Source organism: Pinus tabuliformis, chromosome 8 (assembly GCF_031772625.1).
Source record: "Pinus tabuliformis cultivar Carrire ecotype Pingquan chromosome 8, CPIR1, whole genome shotgun sequence".
NCBI classification, from domain to species: Eukaryota; Viridiplantae; Streptophyta; class Pinopsida; order Pinales; family Pinaceae; genus Pinus; species Pinus tabuliformis.
The window spans coordinates 1,568,866,865-1,568,890,437 of record NC_142294.1 but is presented as its reverse complement, the minus strand read 5'-3'; the positions used below and the strand labels follow the sequence as shown (position 1 = coordinate 1,568,890,437).

Below are 23,573 nucleotides of genomic sequence, written 5' to 3'. Positions count from 1 at the left end.
GAAATAGGTTTTGTTAGACCAGAGGAGATAAGGCGAGGTTATGCTTATCCAAGAGGGGCATCACCAAGGAGAATAATTTTTGGGGCGGATATACCTAGCCTCCCCCATTTGATGGACAACTTGGTTGTATGTGCACATGACATTGATGCGACTTTGGAGCTCAATCACTTTGTGTATAGGGTATAGTTGGAGAGTTCAATTACAAAAGAAGTTTTTTGTGTTAAATAATGGTTGTAAACAGATAGCCGTTCAAATAAAACAAGATAAAATATAAACATTACGAACTAGATTTAATTTGAATTTGAAGTTCATAACCATAGCTAACACAAATATATATATTTTGATTGGAAGTTAATTGCCATAATAAACCAGAAAAATAATCACACAAAAGTTCTCCAAAATTTCATAATTCTGAAAATACAGAATATCCGGGGCACATGTAAAACACAGCCATAAAGTGTTGTTCTTACTAACTGAAAATGTTCTTACTAATTGAAGGGCTCAAAAGGAAAACTCTTAGCGAATATATTTACATCAATATATATATATGTCAAGATATCTCAAGTACAATAAAAGGGTTCCCACTTCATACCGTTATATATTCCTTCGAGGGCAACATAGCAGACAAACCTTCAATGAATAGATATTTCAGGTGTTCCATCGCGTTAGGTGTTCTTACTAATTGAAAGACTGTCGAATACAAAATCTTTTAGGAGCAAATATTTACATCAATATATCTGTTGAATTAACTTGAGTACTATAGAAGGGAGGTTTTGATATTAACAGTTTGTAACATCACTTCGTACAGTTCCAAAATCCTTCGGGTGCAACATAGCATCCAACTTTAATAGGTGAATATTCAAAAATCTGGTATTATGTTAGTTTCAATAATACCGCAGATTTAAAAAGTCAGATTTCTGTATCAGATTTTGACATTGAATCATTTAAACGAAATTACATGGTTGAAATGCCAATTAAACCAGCATTATATGAGATTTCGGTTGTTGATTGATATTCAATAATAGAGAGCAACTGTTTAAAATTTTATGCTTCAGTTTAGGCAAGGAGGTTTCCGGGGTTACTGAGATCAGTTTCTCTGATTTGATTGCATTTAACGTCATTGGCAACTAACATTAACAAGGTTGCTTGAACTTGGTTGACTGTTTAGTCTTTGGAAAGCCCGCAAGATATAAGGAAAGGATGCATGGTTTCTTGTTTAAATCAAACAAACTAAGATCTGGTGATCATAGACTCCATGGTTATCTTGTAGAATGCATATGCACCTATGTCAACTGAAACAGGGCAACGAACTTTTCAAATCAGGTACACGTTTAGGAAACACCACTTTTGATATATTAGGACACTGGAAAAAGGAAGTGTTGTGTGGAGAGAGATTGTCTTAATGCTCGTAGATAAGGCCACAGCCATTCATGCATCACGTATTGGGCGGTCTAGTGTACATGAGAGGCAATGGAAGCTGCCTATGGCATTGAAGCTTAAAGGCTACATCAATTGAAGACCCTCAGCAAAATCAAGATTGGACAAAAATTCTCCAGGTTACGATTCTCAAGATACACATCCCAATCCTTTGATCCTTTGAACACCTTGAATGATATACTCTGAAGATAAGGTATGAATGGATCACAGGTAAACAAGAACTTCAGCCTTCTGCAAATCCAACCTATTACACGTTAAACAAGAAAATATATAAATACTAATAATACACTTTAGCCTTCTTCAGCCAAATGGTAGCAGAAAATTATTTAAATGTAACACTAATTTGTCCTAGGAAGAACAAATCAATAGATAAATAACTGGTAAAATCCAATAAGATCTACTGTTTTCATACCATATGTACATATTCTTTAGTGGGCCTAATGGTTAAGAAAATGTTTTTCCTCCTCAAAGGTCATAGGTTCAAAATTACTTGGAAAAAAATGAAATGCAAACTATTCCTTTACCATTTTATGGATCATAAGAATCAAAATACAGAAACAAACAAATCAAGATGACTCAGGGTCCATGATTTTATCTTTACAACCATTTCCAGTCTTTTCAGATTTCCAAAGGTCTTCCCAGTATGGAACCAGCTTATGGTCCTTTGGCACTACATCTTTCCATTTGCCTGTGCAGAATATGGCATATGCATCTGCAGCATACCTGTGCAACAAGATCATTTTGGATGGAATCATAACACTCCAAAGACAACATTTCAAGATAGCAACAGACAGAGTTAAAAAAATAGAATATTTAGTGAGATCCCATACTTGCCAATTCCATGCAGGTCCTCAACATGTGTCCAGTCATCTCTAAGATACTGCTCAGAAAGATCTTTAATCTTTTTAGAGCGCTTATTTTGTAGACCTAGAGAGCGGATGACTTTCTTTATTTCATTTATACAAACCATCGTTGCAGCCTCTGCATTTGGACACAGCTCAAAAAAATCGTGTATAATTTTTTTGGCCTGTACCAAAAAGCAGTCAAGATCTTCAACAAGGATTATTTCATGCCAAAATAGATAAAGAATACGTTTGTACAGGAATACATACAACACAAAGAAATTCAAACTGTTAAAGAAAATGAAAGCTAAAACTTATTTTTTTTAAATCCACATATGGCACTCAAAACAATTGTTTTACAGATGAAAGACCTAACTATAATTCTAAGTCTTCTCTCCTGTTTTTTTACATGTAACCAAGCACCCCACCCTCCAACCTGTAGGAATGCATACAGTACAAAGAAATTCAAACTGTTAAAGAAAATTAAAGCTAAAACTTCTTTTTTTTAAATCCATATAATGCACTCAAAACAACTGTTTTACAGGGGAAAGACCTAACTATAATTCTAAGTCTTCTCTCACATTTTTTTACTTGTAACCAAGCACCCCACCCTCCAACCTGTAGGCAAGGGTAAGATATTCTTTAGGGCTCAAGGCCATACAACAACAAAGCTCAAACCCATTAAATTGTTACAACAATATACTCATTACGAGTTCACCATGTCACCTGCGGGAATTGTATTTGAGTGGAGAAAATCATTTCACTCTACTGTTAGAAAATAGGAAAGGCAGAAAGATTTTCTTATGTTGATAATTATTTGTGAAATTCTTGTAGGTTTATAATCTTCTCTTATGTTCTTTTATCTTAGTTTCATCAAACAATCATCAAAACAAAGCATGAAGATCAACAATGTCAGGCCAGGTTAACTCCAGATATACTGAGCGTAAGAGACAACTGGTGATATTTCTCATTAGACAATTATTATTTATATATACACAAAAACGGATCAGTTCATCTTCTAGATGACTGTCCGGCTTCACCTCATCCGTTTCGGATTAGGTGTCAACATTCCCCCCCTTAATCTGAAGGAATGTTGGTGAGTCCAAGCATCGTTCTGAATCTTTCAAGCTTTTCTCTTCCAAGCGCTTTGGTGAAGATGTCTGCAATTTGCTCGTTTGTGGAACAATGACGGAGATGGATTGTTTTGGCCTCAACATGATGTCGGATCAGATGATATTTAGTATTGATGTGCTTAGTACGATCATGGAACTTTGGATTCTTGGCCAACTTTATTGCAGATGTGTTATCAATCATGAGTGGAGTAGATTGTATTTGTTTTACTTGCAAATCTTCAAGAATTTTCCTGAGCCACACAATTTCTTTTGTTGCTTCAGCTGCTGCCACGTATTCTGCTTCTGTTGTGGAATCTGCTGGTACTGATTGTTTGCGTGATCTCCAGGAGACAGCTCCTGATCCAAGACTCATAGCATATCCTGAAGTAGATACCCCGGTTTCTTTGTCTCCATCGAAGTCTGAATCAGAGTATCCAATCAAGTTGAAGTCGTCCACCTGTGTATACTTGATTCCAAGGTCTTCAGTTCCCTTCAAGTACCTTAGAACTCTTTTTGCAGCAGACCAATGTCCCTCACAAGGCTTTTGCATAAACCTGGAGAGGATTCCAACAGCAAATGAAATGTCTGGTCTGGTAGTAGTGAGGTAGATGAGACTTCCTACACGCTGTCTATACTTTGTTGCATCCTCAAATTCCTTTCCTTCAGTAGATGTGAGCTTCAAGTTTTGTTCCATTGGAGTAGAAAGGGGATTGCACTCTGTCATGCCAAATCTGTATAACAAATCTCCAATGTATTTCTTTTGAGAAAGAAATATGGACTTTGGATGTTGGGTTACTTCAATGCCAAGATAGTAATGAACATAGCCCAAATCAGTCATTTCAAAAAAATTTCCTAATTCTTTCTTTATGGATGCAATATAGCTTTCATTGTTCCCTGTCATTAAAAGATCATCTACATATACCACAAGATATACAACTGTTTTGCCAACTTTCTTGACAAATAAAGTTGCATCATCAAGATCAAAATGTTTGAAGTTGAGTTTCAGAAGATGCTCAGTTAGTTTTTCATACCAGGCTCGTGGTGCTTGCTTGAGGCCATACAAGGACTTCACAAGTTTGCATACTTTGTGTTCATGTCCTTTCACAGCAAATCCTTCAGGCTGGGACATAAAAACATTCTCTTTTAGATCTCCATTCAAGAATGCAGTTTTTACATCCATTTGATGGACTTTCCAACTGTTCTGAGCAGCTAGTGCAAAGAGTGTCCGGATGGTGGCCCATTTTGCTGTGGGAGCAAAAGTTTCCTCATAATCGACCCCTTCCTTCTGTGCAAAACCTTTTGCCACAAGCCTAGCTTTGTGCTTGTCAAGTGAGCCATCAGCTTTGTACTTGTTCTTGTAGACCCACTTGCAGCCAATTGGTTTGGTTCCAAATGGAGGATCAACCAGCTTCCAAGTGCCATTCTTTATGAGGGCATCATACTCTTTCTGCATCGCTTCTTTCCATTCATCATGAAAAGCAGCTTCTTTGAAGGAAGTTGGTTCAAAATCTGTAGACAAGTTCAATTCACAATCATAAGTAACATCCATATCAACAGGTGAATTAGAGTTATCTACATCACCTCCATCTTGTCGGTTTGTATTTCTGGTTCCTGTTTTTCCAATTTCATCAGGATGAACACTTTCAAGTGTCTTTGTCAGCCACTTTGGGGGACCTTTCTGAGATGGTCCAGGCTGTTCTGTTGATTGAGTTGGGTCTGAATCAAGATTGAGTCTCCCAATTCTATCAATTATATCACTTAAAGCATCATCCGTTGTTGGAGTGTCATGCAGGGGAGATTGTTCTTCAGAAGAAGATTCCACATGTTGATCTAGTATAGGAATCCCCCCTTCAAGATGTGGAATCTGATTATCAAACTCTTGAAATGATTTCGGTTTTGTGAATCTATCCAAGCGATCAAGTTGCCGCTCAACAACACTGTCAGATTTGGATGATTCAAGAAAAATGACATCTCTAGATAAAACAAACTTTTTATTTACTTCATCATAAAGGCGGTATGCTTTAGATGTGTTTGAATACCCCAGGAAGATACACTTACCACTTCTAGCACCAAGTTTGTTTCTATGTACCTTTGGTATTAAAGCATAACAGGTGGAACGAAATATCCTGAGATGTTTTACGAAGAAACATGTCCATACCACAATTCATAAGGAGTCTTGTTTCTTATAGCACTAGATGGACATCTATTCTTTATATATGCAGCACATAGAACAGCATCAGCCCAAAACATTGTCTTTACATTTTTGAAGAAAAGCATGGATCGTACCATATTCAAAATTGTTCTGTTCATTCTTTCAGCTACACCATTCTGTTGAGGATTATAAGGCACAGTTGTTTGATGTTTAATCCCATGTTGGCGAAGATAGTGTTCAAATTCATTTGATGTATATTATTTTCCATTATCAGTGCGAATAGACCCAATATGAGATTGTGCATCATTTTCAATCCACTTATGAAAATTCTTGAATGTTTGAAAAGCATCAGATTTGTTCTTCAATAAGTAAACCCAACACATTCTGGTGTAATCATCAATAAATGTCATGATATATTTATTTCCATTTGCAGAAGAAACAGGCATTGGACCACATAAATCTGAATGAATAAGTTCAAGCTTCCTATGTGCTCTTGAATGTGAATCATGAAAAGACTGTTTGTTGTGCTTTCCTAGAATGCAAGCATCACATTGTTTATGTTTTCTAGGAATTGTAGGCAAACCAGCAACACCATTTTTCTTCAACAAGCGGAGACTATCATAGTTTAAATGTCCAAATCTAGCATGCCATAATAAACTTGATGAAAGTGCACCTTCTTCATGATGAGAAATATATGAGAAATGTTGTGCATGAGCAGAGGTTCCTTGCAGTTTAAGGAGTCTTTCTTCTTCTATACCCCTCATGACAAGTGAGTGGTCAGATGCCTTTCTTACCTCAAGCTTGCCATCAAACATGTGAATGGAGTGACCTTGCTGGCGGATGTGGACCAGGGGCAGCAAGTTTCTCTTCAGCTGTGGGAGATATAGAACATGATCCAGAAGAAAGTCTGGAAGACCAGGCAGTTTAAGCCTGATTGTGCCAAGCCCTGATGGCTTGATTTTTCACTGATCTGCAAAGTATACTGCTCCATCAACATTGTCAGTGAAATCTTCAAAGAAATCTCTCCTATGAGTCATATGACAGGTTGCTCCTGAATCAAGCAACCAGTCATTTTTCGAAGAAGCAAGTGAAGCATTAAACAAATCTTCATTTACTCCAATGTTACATTGTGCCTCAATATAGTGAGCGGATTCAGGTGCTTTACCTTTGTCTGTGTCATCAGTTTTACCTTTCTGCTGATTTCTTCTCTGCTCAACCTTGTCCCATGGTAGCTTGCATGTAGAAGCATCATGTGATCCATTTCGTTTGCAGCGAATGCAATGCAGATCTGCCTTTTCTGCTTGAGGATGTCTGCCCCCCCTGCCTCTGAAGTATCTTCCTCTTCCTCTTCGTCCACCTCTTCCTCTTGTAGAATCTTGAGCAGGATGCTTTTCTTTATGAGCAAGGCAAACAGTCTCTTCAGAAGATTCAGGGACTGTTTTCTTTCCAAAGGCTTTCTCTCTTTCAGCAAACTTTTTCACAAGAGTGTCAAAGGTTATATCTTTAAGATTTCCATTTGCTTGTAAAGACTCAAGATAGTTAGAGTAGGTAGGATAGAGTGCTTTGAGAAAGGCAATAAGAGAGATATCCAGCTCAACCTTAGTGGATTTAGTATCATGCACTATAGACTTTATTTCAGATGCAAGAGTAAGAGGATCATTATTTTTCAGTTCAAGAGTGAAGAGTTTAATCATGAGCTGAACAACTTCAAGTGCAGAATGTGTATCATAGAGTTCTTTCAGCTTTTGTAAAGCTTCAAAGGCAGTGGAATAGGATGAAATATGACGACTTACTTCCTCACTTACAGATGTTGCGATCAATGCAAAGGCTTTGCTGTTCTTGTTTTCCCAAATGGCGAGTTCTTTGTCTGATGTGGGCTGCACAGGGTCTTTGTCTTCTTCTCCGACACACACTCCTTTCCACAGCTCATTATAGATAAGGGTGTGTTTTACCATCCGAGACCATTCAGAATAGTTCTCCTTGCCAGTGAGAACTATTCCGACCATTGAAATGATTGAATGCATTCTGTAAAAAAAAAAAATATCTCTGCCAAAAAACTTCTGTTGATAGAAAACTTCTGCTGGAAAAAAAAAAAATTCTTATGTCACAGCAAGACTTCTGCTGGAAAAAAAAAAAATTCTTATGTCACAGCAAGACTTCTGCTGGAAAAAAAATCCTTATATCACCATTTCTTATATCACTGCCACAATATTATGTTTTGAAAAAGAAGGCGCTCAAGGGATCTCATATATCATTTCAATATATATATTAATGCAAAAAACTGTTTAAGAAAACAGCGTAATAAAACTCCGCTCCAAGTATACTATAATAAATATGTAGAGACCCTGCCATTTATCATTTGAAGTAGTGTAACAAATATCAAAATTAAATGAAGCTCAAAGACAACGCCAACCACTTTCAATCCTAGAGGGGTTTGACAGCACACTTTTAAAGGATCAGAAACATTCAAAATCCACTACTGTCAGGTGGCACTTGTATCTGGCAATGAACGCTGGATTGCTGGAATGAACGCAGCAATAGATTCACTCTCGAATATGGGCAGCGCTATAAAACTCTAAACTAGAAATGTTCAGACGCAGCACAAGTCGTCGGCTTATTGATAAACCACGGGCCAACCAACAAATCCAAATTTGTTGCACCATAGACATTGAAAAACTCAGTCTTCAATACATTAATACAACGCATAACCACCATTCAGAACTGTATGCAACATTCCGCACCATTAAAAAAACGCAGTCCACAGCAATATAATTTTTCTATTTCAAATGCGCTACATGGCCGTCAAATATTTCCACTTGAACAATAGCCCAAACATTTCACAGCAACATTGTTTGGTTTACAAATTTGTTGTCAGGCCATCAAATAAAAAACGCAGTCCACAGCACTTAGCATACGCATACCACCATTAACAAAACGATACCTCAGTTTCACCAACAACGCAGTAATGAGAAGAGTCTGGCAGCGTTCTTCCGGGAAGTGTCAAGCGCCTTAGAGAGTCGGGGAACGCGTGAGGCTCCCGCAGTGACATTGAGAGCTGAAAAGCTCAACACGCCTCTCTCTGTATGTGGCCTGAAGAGATACGTTTCCAATATTACCGAAAACAGTGTGGTATACTGGGAGTCGGACGATTTTTGGAGCAAGGAGGTATTAGGGTTTCAACGCAGCTGGATTCAACGTAATGGCAGCAACGTAATGGCAGAGGGCGCAGTGTTGACAGTGTCAGGATAGAGAGCAGAGAGCATATGCAGCGCTGGTGCGCCAGGGAGCAGAGGTGTGTCAGATAAACGCTCAGGCAGCGTATTCAGGCCAGAGGCAGCGTATACAGGCTTAGAGGCGCAGAGACAGGAGTTATTTCTGGGACCTGTGCTCTGATACCATGTCAGGCCAGGTTAACTCCAGATATACTGAGCGTAAGAGACAACTGGTGATATTTCTCATTAGACAATTATTATTTATATATACACAAAAACGGATCAGTTCATCTTCTAGATGACTGTCCGGCTTCACCTCATCCGTTTCGGATTAGGTGTCAACAAACAACACCAGATGTAAGCACTCAACCAAAGCTGAAACCCCACTATATTGGAAAACCCAGTCAAACTCTTCCACTAGTAAAGTGGATTGAGATAGACCAAGACCTTATACCCAAAAGACCTTCATCCTCCACCATGTCAGCCTTCCAATATGATTTAGCAAACTAGAGTAGTCTCTTCTTGTCCAGTGACAACAGCCCAGCAACAACCTAGAATTTCGACCCCCGGCAACTTCAAAATTCCGGCCCAGCTACAATCCAAAACTTCAACCCCAGCAATTTCAGAATTTTAGCCCAGCTACAATCCAAAACTTCAACCCCAGCTATTTTCGAACTTTGGTCCTCCAACTTCAATACTTCATCTTGTCCTGCGACTACTATTTCCTGCAATTATACGTGGATTCCTGTAAGCATGAATTCCTGCAATCATATGTGAATTCAAGTAATTGTGAATTCCTGCAATCATGTGTGAATTCAAGTAATTGCGAATTCCTGCAATCACACCCAAATTCCTGTAATCACACTCGAATTCTTGTAGTAGCGAATTCCTGTAATCACACTCGAATTCTTGTAGTCGCGAATTCCTGTAATCACACCCAAATTCTTGTAGTCGAACTTGAGTGTCTTGTCCTCCAAATGAAGTTGAATTGCTGCCTTTATATAGTAGATTTTGCCGACTTATCCAGGTTGAGGCCGACTTGGTGGATGAGGCCTAAATGACCTAAAATAAATTTCTTTCTTGACAGATGAAGACCAAGAAGGGTCTGTTACATTATGAAAAAGACAAAGACACTTGACATAAACCCTAGAAGCCTACAATGGAGGCTTTGACCTATAAACAATTGACCCAAGCTTGAAACCCATGCTTTAATAAGTCAATTTCTTTTTATAATAATAATTTTTCTTCCTTTTGACAGATACATGATGATTACATCATGACTCAAATACAATTATGAGGACCGACACCACCCAAGGTAAACCCAATTGACGATCTATCACAATATTTCTGTGCTAAACTCTAATCCCAAAGGTAAAAGCATTTGTTCAAGAAGCAGAAGAAAACCTAGCAATGATCAGACTCAAATAAAGGAGTCGCAAATTTCACTCTGGTATATAGTTAGTCGCTCCTCTTTCAAAATATAATACATCAGCAAAAGATTTGAAAGAAATTTGAACATTATCACAAATTTCTTAAACATAACAAAACCAAGCAACTTCTGTATTTACTCAAATTACACAAATTATTTTGACCTGAAACTTACAATCGTCACAAATTTTTCAGGTTGCAGATATTTCCAATCTTTTCATGTCCAAGTTTATCCTTGCGATATTTCACTGATATTACCAACAGGTCTGTTTCCAAAATCAGTGTATAAACATGAAATTTTTACAGTATAACTCTTACAGTCAATTATAAATCAAACCAGGTCCAGCCCATTCACAGGATATCACTTTTAGGAGTTCCTTTCAGAAACATAACAGTCAAAAGCATCACAGGCAAGGGGGCATAAGGATTCAATATTAATTCTGAAGAAACAAGGAGTACCACTACAGAACACTCCCACTCCCCTCCTTCCCTCTGCTCATTGCTTAAGTAGAGAGAACAGACGCATACAAGCAGAGTGACAGTACAAGTAGTCAAACAGATGGGAATTGCCATACAGTTTTCCCTAGAGTGACGGTAAACATACAACGACAATTTTGAAGGCCCTGGATAGCGTTTATATAAAAGTTGCATGCATAAAATCCCTTGGAGTTTTTTTAAGAATAGAACCCCATTATTTGGCCAAGGTATTTGTGAATTTGTATCTGTAACAAGTTAAACTTACGAATGGCCAGGGTAAAGCATAAAAATATTTAGTGTTGACACTAGCTTGATGTTCATTCCTTTCCAACTTTCACGCTGGCAATCATTTCCAACCTTGAAGTGCATGCCTTTTCTGTTTGGCAGTATCCTCTTCACCATTAATCCCTATCTTGACTGATTAAATAGCATGTGGTGGCCTTCACTCGCACAATTCCAACATGCTATTAGACCATTTGGAACCAATTATGGCTCACTCAAGACCTAAGGGCATATCATTTGATCTGAACTCAACTCTGGTAATTCAAAACAACATTGTTACTATACACAAGGAAAACAATTGTTCCCCTAAAACAATCTCAACAGTTCAGCCTAAAAGTCTACCACAAGGCAATAACAACCTACCTTAAGACACATTCTTGTTGTCCCTTTTGCTTTGAAATGTGAAACTATTGTCAGACATATAAAAAGCACAAAATACTTGTGTACTTTGTCACTTGCACCTCTAAAGGTCATGATTCATAACTAGATGCAGGTTCAAGAATCACATGGCTAGCATTACGCAAGTACCCATGCTTGAATGAAGGCTTTACCTTGTTTTCATTCCTAGATGAGTCTCACCGTGCTAATCACAGTCTTCGATATATCAAAACACCCTTGTCCATTTTTTTCATTTCATTCAATGATTTCTCAACCAACCAAAATGACCATTTATATTATCATGTGTGAGTAGAATTTCCCATCTTCTCATTCAATTTCAACCCTTTATCAAACACATTTGTAAGCCATAGGTCAACTTCATTAGCCATGAGGCAATGATTTAACCCATTTTGTAGAAGACAGTCTATCTCAAAGTTGACTTGTTTGAGGATTTGTAAGAATTCTTCCTAATGTGGATGGGGGATAAGATGATTAAATAGTGAGATTGGTTTAACGTTTTGCCTAAAATCTACTTCAAATACCAAAACCTAAACCATAATATCCACGATTTTCCACTTATAATCAAGTACGACCAAATCAAAGCACCAATGAACCAAGCTCGATGACTATTGGGTTCATATTGTTTACAAGAGTTTGCAGAGCAATAAGTCTATTGTGATTAAAAATGCTTAATCCAACAAATCGGCAACATCTCATTTGCCAATTCATAATAAGCCCATGGCCTCAATCACTATAAAAGAGGTTGCGCACCCTTCCAAAACACCTCATCTCAAAGTGAAACACAAGGGTGCACTCCTTAGCCCACCTCTGGAACTCCCAAGTTTCTTCAAACCTTGAGCAAGCCTAGAGAAAAATCAAAACTCACATACTCCAAGATTAATCATTAATTATATGCATGGTCTAAAGAGCTCATTAAGTTCAAATTCATTCAAACTTCTAGCAAAAAACAATTTCCCGAGTGACAAAACAAGGGCAACATTGGGCGCAATGATGCATGCATTACATCAAAAATTATTAGCAGAACAAGAGGAACAATACCCAAGTGGCAGATTTCCCAGATTCCTCCAGGTGTTAGGCAACCAACATAGGGGTGATGTGGCAACACCACACAAGATATGAAGATTTAGAAAGAGACCTAATTCAAATTATAATCAAATTGATCATGCCCAAGTGTCGAAATTGTCAAAAAGTCAAGGGTGTTGGAGATCTAGTGAGCAAATGGCCAAATTGAGTTAAGTAAAGAGAGAGAAAAGTCAAGTCGAGCTTGTCACTGGTGAAGTCAACTACCTATCGAATGGTCTAACTAGCCATTGGAAACCTCACAGACCAACAAGTTTTGCTATGGACCAAGAAAGTAGCCATTACAAATTCAATTATTCTCCCCAAGCACCAACTCAAACTCCTCTAACCAAGTCGAACCTTCCAACAACCAAGTCATTCTTCCAAGGACAAATTAATGGGACGTTGAGCTACTAAATTTTAGTATTCTTCAATATTGACCATTCCATGCCACTAGCAAAGGAAATTGTGTACCAAGCTAGGCAATGGGAGCCAACACCCTAGTGGAAAAATTGTACCTTGTAATAGTTGTTATCATATGAGATAACTAACATCAAATAATAAAGAGCTTCATTTTTGCAAACCTTTGTTCATCTTTTAATGTTCATTGTGTGAGATGGCTTTTATGTACATTTTTTTATTAATTGTACTATCATGAGTATAATCTAGTGACTTTTTAACAAGTAAAACTATAATAAGTTAATTGATTGAGCCATCGAGGAACTGCAACTCACATAGAAAGGGCAAACTAGGGGACAACCCCACTTTGTTCGCTTGTTTTGCAAGTGGATGGCTTCGAAAAATCAAACCATTCCAAAGGGGAGATTCAATTTGGGGAAAATGTGTATTCATCTTTCACTCAACTTGAAGATTGGAGAATTCCACAAGATGGTGTCACTCCTAGCTAAGTTTAAAATTTAAAGAGGTTGCTAGGTCAACAATGGGGGCAAATTCTCTTTCAAGAGACCACACTCACTCACTTTTTAGCATTAGATTAAGACTTTAGCTTGCTAATTTTACATTGATTTTTGCTTGCTTTATCTTTTGGTTTGCCTTATCTTTTTGCTTGTCTTTACCTTGGATAACTTGATTTAAATGTTGGATCTAAGCTACAAACCTCACTAGGCTTCCTAAGGCTAGACACAGCACTTGGAGGGCTAGATCCATCATTCATAATCATTTTGAGGCTGATCCATTTGTGTTGCGAGTCTTTTCTAAGGGTTTACAAGGCCAAGACATCAAAAGTCTAAAGCCTAGTCTTGTTAGCTAGTTCTCTACAAATTTGATCCATTATTTGTGTATGTGTTTGGTGTTGGGAATCACGATTATCGTTAAACCAAAACTCACAGGTGTTAGTCAACGATCACATTCACAAAGATAAGGATCCATAAGAGTCCGTTAGTCCATGTCGTGAAACACAGAAGGAGCGTTGGTTTATCCAATGTCCAACAATTTCCACCCCAACAAGAGTCGGGTGTGTATCGAACTCGTGACCTACGCTCTGATACCACTTGTTCGGAATCACGATTGTTGTTAAACCAAAACTCGCAAGTGTTAGCCAACGATCACATCGTCGGAGATAAGGATCCATGAGAGGCAGTTAGTCCATGTCATGAAACACACAGGAAGCGTTGGTTTATCCAATGTCCAACATTTGGGCTAACAATTTGTGGTTGCAATGATCTAAAAGGTTTGTCCCTTTGCTTTTGAAGCTAATATTTTGCAAGTACAGGCATTGGAAGAGTGATTTCTCTATTTGGTATCCCCAAACTTAGCATAGGCTTCTAAGGGTTTGCATTTCCTATCCATATCTCTCTCTTTTCACTGTTAGAATTTGCATCAAATCTAAAGTATTAACAACAATGTTCTAAGTGACACAAGTGGTCGCATATAATCACTAAGAAAAGGTCCTAAATCTACTCTAAATAATCTCAAGGTCCTATAAAGTGATTTAAGAGTAAATTGATCATTATTTTACTTCATTTGCAATTGAAATATTGGATGGATATGATTGTAAAAGAAGTCTAATGAGATTTGAAATAATTGCTTGGGGCTTAAATCTAATGAGCCTGAAAGTCATTTCATGAACATTTAAAGTCTTCCCATTGAAATAGTAATTGTTTTCAAGTGGATTTTGGGACTGCTATTGTGCAAATTGTGGGCCGATCTATAACAGTAATATAGTGCAAGAAAAGCTCTAGAAATATCTTAAGTTGCATTGGTGTCTTGATAGTAGCCTTGCATTTCTTCTTGCATTATTGCACTAACATTAGAATATCTCTATCATTTCAAATTGTTAAAGTGCTAGTTGTTGTTGGCATTATTGTGTTGGCATTGATGTCAAATCTAGAGGTCATGCACTTATGTCAACCTCATGATGATGTAGATTGATGGACATGTCATGATGGTTTGATGATGTTGTTATAGGTAGCAAGGAGGCTGTTACAAGTGATGATCAAATCTACATGTGTGGCACACTAGTTGAGTTGTTAACTAGGTCTTCATTAGGTCTTCATGTATATGCCTATGGAGATGACTTGTTGTGATGTGATGGCTTGGTGATGGTGCTACAAAGGTTGCAAACGTGCTTCAGAAGTGTTGCAGCTTGTTCAAAGGTCTGATGGAGAGAGGAGGACTTGTTGGCGCACTTGCCAACCTTGTTTGTTGGCCCTTCTAAGTCAACTTGGCAGTGACACTTGGGAGGCATGTTTGATATACTTGCAAATGTGTCAAAGGCCATGTCAAAGGTTTGGAGGCTAGTACAGATGCAAGGGAAGGTGATCCAACAGGTGGCAAAGGTTTTGGACTAAAGAACTAATGTTTTTACTGAGCCTAAGCCCCAATCGCATGCACAGAGGCCTATGGGAGCAGTTGGAATGCTCCAGTCGCATAGAGGCTAGCCTATGGGAGTGGTTATAGCCCCAGTCGAGTTTAGACAATGTCAAGAATGTGATTGAGGCCTTTCACAACATTTCCTTCGCATTCATAGCGCTATTAGGAAGGAAATTATTTTGGAAATTCCCAAAGGCTTCCAGAATTGGTTGAAAAAGTCAAAAATGGTTTCAAAAGGTCCTCTCATGATGTGAATGTATTTAGTGCACTAGTAATGACCTTAATGGATTGATTTGGTCCAATTTGTGCACCTTTGATCCTAGCCCCAAGCTCAATTTCGCCCTACATGTTTTATATACTTGATCTTGGAGCTATGTGATGGTTGATTGTTGGGTTGATTAAGTTGAGGATGTATGTATGAGAGTGAGAAGGTATCAGAGAATGAGTTTATGCTTCAGATCTTGAGTAGAGCCTAGATGCTTCAGTCCATGAGTGCCAATGACTAAATAGTGTGCAAATTTGAAACATGTTGCAAAATAGATCAAAATTGGTGTTGCTAGTGTAGAGAGCGTTTAGAGAGTTTGGTATGTTGTTGGAGTATATGTTGGTGATCCTCTCACACTTGTTTTGCAGGAGTTGTTGATGCATGTAGCACATAGCCATGTGTCTTATGATGTTATTTGTATTATGCATCATTTTATTGTTGTGAGGGTTTGATAGTATTCAAATTTGTGTGGCCATAGATTACTATTGGAGAGCACATATTTTGTGCATTTGTTTTATATTGATTTGATGATGAGATCTTACTGCTAAGAGCATGTATGCAGAGTTGATTTATGGTTGAGCATAGTGTCTTGGGATCCAATTTGAAAATACATGAAAGGAGGTCCACATAGTGGTAGAGGAGCAGTGACTTCATGAGAGAGGAGCAGGGATTGCAAAGCTTCAACAAAGGAACAAGTTTCTCATCCAATGGTGGTTGGATAGTTCGGCAAAAACTGGGCGAGGCTCATTGGTCATGGTGGTGACCAACAGATCGGAGTCTGTAAGAGTCGATTGATAGTTCAGGAGTAACCAAGCAAGAATCGTTGATCGTGGTGGGCTTTAGCAAATGGTATTCTATAAAGAACAAAGTCTTGCAATTGATCAATAGTATCGAGTCTCCTAGCCAATCGGTGTTGCCATTATGTATATGAGGTTAAGTCTCCATGCTGATGGGAATCAGCAAGCTATGTAAAAGATCATTGCTTGACATAATAGAAATTCATAGTAGAGCACCAACAGCAAGGATGGTTTTTCTCCCAAAAGGGTTTTCACCAGAAATCTCGTGTCTCATGTGTGATGATGTGATTGCGTACATTGTTTATTGTTTATGTTGCTCACGTGGTTTATGATTTAGCTACTTATATTTTTATGCATGGATAATCTAATGAGTTGTTGGTGCATATATGTGTAGTTCAATAAGTGAAGTTAATAGAAGGCAAAAATCATATATAGATCACACTACTGATTCACCCCCCAAGTAGTGCGCAAAGGTTTCCAACAGTTGCATTTTGCATATTTGCATCTTTGCATTATTATTGCACTTTACATTCTTGGAATCCCATTTTTGTGGTTGCATTAGTTTAATTAAAAATCATTGTTAACAATCTCTTATTGAGCTTGTCAATATTGCGTTTAAGATCATCTAATGTGCTTCACTGACTTGTGATCTAAGGAATAAGTCTTATAAGATTTTTCTTGTGCCTAGTTGCTAAATCATTTCATCATAAAAAGGCTTGAATAAGATCATATTGACACTCTAATAAGCTCTTGAATAATGGAAGTTGCTAATATTGTTTCGTTGGGATAGTTATTCTTTAAGTGCTTCATTTATTTACTCATATTGCTCTTGTCATCTTGTGTTAAATAAGCATGTCGATTTCAAGTAATCTAATCTTGTTGGAGCACTTAACAAATTTAATAATCTCATTGAAGCAATCACTCGTATCTTGCATCTTCATCTTAATTTAGGAGTGCATTTCTAAAATTAACCTCCAAGCATAAGCTTAGTTGTAAGAAAGATAAGACCACCTTTCTCACACAATTTGCAAAATCTAGACCCTCATCCGCAGTTAAGATAGTGACCTTACAATTCTCTTGTGGGCAACCCCTTGTAGGAACGGAGCCACTCAGGTGGTTAGAACTCCACAAGAGGTATTGTTAATGAGGCCTTAGCCTCTTTCCTTTGGACTTCTCTCTGCAACTTGCGTTCGAGATTAGCTTCAAAAGAATTGAGGGAAAGGATACATTTAGATTAGGCATATAATTAAAATCTACCAAGAGCTTGCATCTCACATAGACTTAGGTCTTGCATTTCATTTAGGATAGAATTTGCATATTGCAGCAATTGTTCATCTGGTACCTTGGAATCTAAATCATATTGTGCAAGTAATTAATCCTTAAGGCATTGGTCTCTGACTTATAGTCTCAAGGAATCTAATCAAATTATGCTTAACAATCATATCATACTTGCCATTTAAATCTCAACCAAGTTGCTATGCCATTCAGTTGTGTCTCCTTAGCTTGTTGGTTCCCAACAAACCATTCATCATCTCATTCATAGGAACTACCCCCGATAGCTTACAGTTAGGAGACAACTTAAATAGAAAGGGCAAGGATCAAAGTGACAACCCCTATCCTGAGCGTTGTCACAATTTTATGTAAAATTTGAGCAACAACACAACCAATCTTTACTCTCACATGTTTTCAATCCTGAGGTTCCTTTGTCTACATTTGCATGTGTACTCCCATTTTGGCCAATCCATTCATCATCTCATTCATAGGAACTACCCCCGATAGCCTACAGTTAGGAGACAGCTTAAACAGAAAGGGCAAGGATCAAAGTGACAACCCCTATCCTGAGCGTTTTCACAATTTTGTGTAAAATTTGAGCGACAACACAACCAATCTTTATTCTCACATGTTTTCAATCTTGAGGTTCCTTTGTCTACATTTGCATGTGTCCTCCCATTTTGGCCTTAGCTAAAAACAAGGGGAGCCCTTAAAATAGCACACTCCTCATGTGTTGGCCATTCTATAGTGACATTAAAGAAAAATGGAGCATAAGAAAGTCCAAAAGTTTGTCACAACGTAATTGTTATGTTCATATCTCTCATCCTCTCATGAAATTTCCAATGAGTATAAGGATACAACTATTGATTGTAGCCAACATTCACATGTTGGTTATTTTGTTAAAAGAATCACATTTAAAAGTATAATTTGAACTAGTGTCCACGAGCCATGGGAACCTTATGACGAACATAATAAAAATAGATAAAATATGACTAACACATTTTTATGTTAACATTTAGGGGCCCCTCAAGCTACATGGTCATCTTATGGTAAATGTCTTGGCCTTGCAAATACCCTAATTTTCTTTTCTCATTAGATTGAAATTTACTCAACATAGACTTTAGCTTTGCTTCACAACCTCATTTGGTATATCAAGGCTTACAAATCATTATCAACGATTTCTTAAAAAGGCTTGTTTAACCCATTGGTAAGCTTGTCTAGCATGAGCTCCAAAAAACCTTCCAACCTCAATCCAATAAATATATTTGCATTCAATTCAATCTCTCGAGTCTCTAACAATTTGAATAAATTCACCAATATACAAGTTGAGGATAAAGATGTCTACCAACTTGTGCAATATCTCGATCTTACAAGTACTTGCTTTCATTGTCAAGGTCATAAGACCTACTTCAAGGATCCACTAATTGCATTCCTCAAGCCCCTCAAAAAAATCAAGCCCCACAAGCTCTTAAAAATAGCCAAGACGGTTGCATTGTGGTTACAACTTGTAAGAAAGGCTTCAATGTTGGTGTAGCCTCTAGCTACCTCTTAGCCCATAATATCCACTTACACACCAAAATCCTCACACAAGTAACCCCAACTAGAGCTAAGCATGCAACCGTTGGTCCCTAAAGATGTTGGCCTGATAATAATGTAAACAGATAAGTTAGGTTGCCTCAAAATGTAAACAAATAAGTTAGGTTGCCTCAAAATGTAAACAAATAAGTTAGGTTGCCTCCACTTTTGTTGCATTTGCATGTGGTAATATGCATGCAAGAAAGTGTGATGCTTCTTCAAAAAGACCAAGGACACCAAATGATATATTCCACTACACTAAACAACTAGAGATGGTAAAAATAGAAGATATGGGGATAATTCAAAGATGTTAGATCCCTTTGCTCCACCAAAATGAATATAAAAGAAAAATCATCAAGGTGGGCCAAAATTGAGCAAGAAATGACTAGTGGGTAATCAACCCCCTCCTTTCAATTTCATTCTATTAAACACAACAAGTCATGCCTATTTATCTTCTTATTAAGACAATCCTACCACTACCTATGCTAGGACCCACAAACTAATAAGGCAATAAAGGCTCCCATCATGCCATGCATTTTGCTCCAAAAGATTGAGGGTTAGGTATTGACAATGCCAATAAACAAGGTTTTGCTTTGTGCATCAAATGCATTATTGATTAATAAAATGCAACAAAGCCTAGAAATCCATGTTACACCATGGTATTGTGTAAGTGCTCCATGCAAGAAAAGATGGTGGTGTGGCTTTAACTTACAAACCTTGATAATCACCAAAAGCCTCATCAAGACAGACAGATCTTTTGCTTGTAAGGGGATATAGAAAGATGGGGCACCAAAAGCATTTTAAAAGTGGCCTCTAATTTTAAAATCATCCATTTGGTTGTCTCCACTTTCCTTCTTTCCAAGTAAGCCCTCTACATTTTCTTGACAAAAGCATTGGAACTGTTCAAGATAATCTCTTCATGTAGTCTAGAAAATAGATCCCTTCAGCCCAGCTAAAGTATACTTTGACACTTGAAATTTCAAAAACTTATTTTTGAGAAAATGCAAAGTCTAGTTCCTAATCACCATGCTTTTAAATTGTTTGTTGCTCCCTCACACAATTGATGAAAGGTGGGGGCTTCAAACTACACAAAGCACTTTGTTAAATATAAGCCTACATTAGGTTATAAATGGCTCTAGCCACCTACTATGTTGGACTTGCGTTTGAACAACAGTTAAAAGCTATCGGCCAAGGTGATTGCATGCCTTCTCATATAGCCCTCACATAGCCCTTGTGACAGATCATCCAAGGTTCCTCATATGGGCCATCATTTGTATTTACTCTTGTATGATACTATGGTCAACCAAATCATATTTCCTGGTTGCAATTTGAAGTTCAGACAACCTGACATCTTACATAATACATCCTCCTGCTAATAGGTGGTCCATTAAAAACGCATAATGTTAATTCTTTTTAGATTGGTTCTCCTAATTAGTTTTATAAACCCCAACTGAACTTTTCAGAAAAAGTAATTGTTCATAGATAGCAGCTTCAATAAGATAAAAACAAAAACAAAACAAAAAAAACCTTTAAAAACCTAAAGTCAAAATTGAAGGGCTTTCAGAATTGATTTCCACTTTAGTCTCCGAGTTCTGGGCAGTAAATCCTCCATTCAGTCGCAAGTTGCCGGATGACGGTATCTCAAAACGTCGTTAGAGTGGCTTTAAATTAACGATTTTATGGCATTCGATAACCTGCTATTGACCATTATACTGTGGGCTGCCCTGACCAATGGGCTACTCTACAATTAACTGTGTTTAATAGAAAGAAGTGAAGAAAGCAAGGCAATGTGTGTGTACCTGGGTTCCTGTAGTTTTATTGAGAAGGATGCATATGACCAAAACCTTCCAAGGATCTTCATAGTATTCCTCTTGGAGGAGGCCATGAACAGATTTAGGCGGAATCCAGGCATTATCTGGTGACTTTCTCAGGTAAGCATCATTTTTCTCTTTCTTCTTCTTGAGAGTGGGTTTGCTTACCACTACGATGTCATCGATTCCATGCGGAAAATAGGGAGAAACCAACCTCTTCTTTTTCATCGAGGCATCATCTCTCTTTTTTTTCTTCAAAGGCAAGGGACTCTGGTCCTGCTGTGCTTGGAAGTGACGGGAAGCCTTTGTTTTAGGCTTCCTTGACCCTACATTGTCATTATCTCCATGGGGGGGGTAAGGGGAAACCAACTTCTTATTGTTCTTCGCCTTCGTCTCCACCTTATTGTTGCAGACCATTACATTTATACCCATACGACCGTCACCCTCGCCGTCGTCCTCGCCTTGGAAGTGACGGGAAGCCTTTGTTTCAGACTTGCTTGCCATTACAGTGTCATTTTCTTCATGGGGAAAGTAAGGGGAAACCAACATCTCATTGTTTGGGGTCTGAGCTTTCGCCTTCGTCTCCACCTTATTGTTGCAGACCATTATACCCATACAGCCGTCACCTTCGCCTTGGAAAGGACGGTAAACCTTCGTTTCAGACTTGCCTACCACTACAGTATCATTTTCTCCATGGGGGAAGTAAGAAGAAACCAACCTCTTATTGTTCGGGGCCTGCGCCTTTGCCTTCAACTTTTTGTTGCAGACCATTATACCCATAAGACCTTCGCCCTCGCCCTCGCCCTCGCTTCGGTTGTCTTTTTGAAAATAAGGAGAAACCGACTTTCCGTCAGCCGTAACTATGGGCCTGGTTTTGACGTTGGCACTGCCCTTGGGCAGTGTTTTCCTTTTATTGCTCATTTGTGACTTGATAATCATTTCAGAGCCATCGCCCTGGCCCTGGCCCTCGCCTCGGTTGTCTTTTAGAAAATAAGGAGAAACCAACTTTCCGTCAGCCGTAACTATCAGCCTGGTTTTGCCGTTAGCTTTGGCCTTGGGCAGCCTTTTCCTGTTATTGCTCATTTCTGACTTGATAATTATCTCAGAGCTGTCGCCCTCGCCTCGGTTCTCTTTTTGAAAATAAGGAGAAACCAACTTTCCGTCGGCCGTAACTATGGGCCTGGTTTTGACGTTGGCTTTGCCCTTGGGCAACCTTTTCCTTTCATTGCTCATTTGTGACTTGATAATTACTTCGGAGACGTGGCTAAGTTGGGGCTGGCTTTGAAAGTAGGGAGAGAGCACCAAATCAGCCAAAGAGCCAGAAACTGAAGCTGATTTTCCTTTTTCCTGGCATTCCCAGTCTTGTTAAGATTCAACAGTGACTCCCCAAATACCCATGTCTCCTCCACTTATTCTTTTTGCTTCGACCTTGAGTTGAGGCTGCTGTTGAAGGCACGAGACCACCAAATTGGCCGAAGAGTTAGAAATTGAACCCGATTTTTCCTTTTTCCTGAAGTTTATAACAGCACTCCCAAATTCCAATCCTGTCAAAAATGCAAATTCAATGATGGAACAGAAAAATAAAAAATACAGAGCTAAGAAAACCTGTCCAGTACCTAAATAAATTATAATGGATAGGCAAGGCAGGAGAAGAACTGTACCCCCTCTAGCGGGAAGACAAGACCAACCAAAATGAAGATAAGCCCGCCATTTTCATAGGCCATTTAAACATCGCTGCATCCATTCGGTGGACGCATTAAATTACCCCGCCGAAACCAGGTAACGTATGGTTAAGTAGATCGGTGGATGCATTGACTATTGAATTATAGTTCAGGTTAGGATACTCGAGTCAGGCCAGGCCATGTCTTCGGCGGATTTGAACCTGGGTAGATGGGATGGCAAACCGTCATCTTTACTATTTGAATTAAGCATTCAAAGCACTTATTACTTGAGTTAAGCATCTATGGGATGGCAACTTATTACTTGAGTTAAGCATCTATGGGATGGCAAACTGTCATTTTTACTATTTGAATTAAGCACTTATTATTTGAGTAAGCATTTATTGTGTTTTGCAGAATAATAATTAATAATATATCCAAAGCAAAGGAATGGCAAGTGTTATAGTTATGATAGGCTATTTTTTTGATAATCTATTTAGCTAAGGGTTTGTGAGGGTTGAATACATCAATGTTATGAAAAAGTAATCTGTCACATGGATTATTTTTAGCCTTGTGGACTTTAAAATAATTTAGCAATATGTCACATAGATTATTTTTAGCCTTGTGGACGTTAAAATAATTTATTTCTTTTTTTCTTTGAGGATTTGACCTGGTGGATGGGATGGCAAACCATCATCCCTACCATTTGAGCAAAGCATCCGTTAATGTGTTTGTAGAGTAATAATTAATAAACACCCATTGATGTGTTTGTAAAGTGATAATTAAAGCAATCTGTCACATAGATTATTTTTAGCCTTGTGGACGTTAAAATAATTTATTTCTTTTTTTCTTTGAGGATTTGACCTGGTGGATGGGATGGCAAACCATCATCCCTACCATTTGAGCAAAGCATCCATTGATGTGTTTGTAGGGTAATAATTAATAAACACCCATTGATGTGTT

General features: G+C 38.1%; 1 protein-coding gene across 2 annotated transcripts; it reads right to left on the bottom strand.

The window, feature by feature from the left end:
• Positions 1-582: 582 nt before the first annotated feature.
• Positions 583-22,856, bottom strand: LOC149242010 (uncharacterized). 2 transcript variants are annotated; one of them, XM_089374118.1, is made up of 5 exons: positions 22,614-22,856; positions 20,941-22,496; positions 2,268-2,464; positions 2,042-2,160; positions 583-1,681 (listed from the first exon to the last, which is right to left on the bottom strand). In XM_089374118.1, exons 2-5 carry the CDS (start codon positions 22,183-22,185, stop codon positions 1,509-1,511), a joined length of 1,734 nt encoding a protein of 577 aa, XP_089230244.1. In that variant the 5' UTR covers positions 22,186-22,496; positions 22,614-22,856; the 3' UTR covers positions 583-1,508. The 2 variants fall into 2 exon arrangements, with proteins under 2 accessions (XP_089230244.1, XP_089230245.1); XM_089374119.1 differs by having other exon boundaries at positions 1,551-1,681; positions 1,962-2,160; positions 22,614-22,855.
• Between the last annotated feature and the right edge of the window lie 717 nt (positions 22,857-23,573).

Excerpts from the sequence above, each read along its gene's own strand:
- LOC149242010 (XM_089374118.1), bottom strand. The coding sequence starts at position 22,185 with ATGAGCAATGAAAGGAAAAGGTTGCCCAAGGGCAAAGCCAACGTCAAA. Across the intron at positions 2,465-20,940 it reads ATAAAACTACAGGAACCCAG|GCCAAAAAAATTATACACGA; the intron begins GTACACACACAT and ends TTTTTGGTACAG. Across the intron at positions 2,161-2,267 it reads GACCTGCATGGAATTGGCAA|GTATGCTGCAGATGCATATG; the intron begins GTATGGGATCTC and ends CTTGTTGCACAG.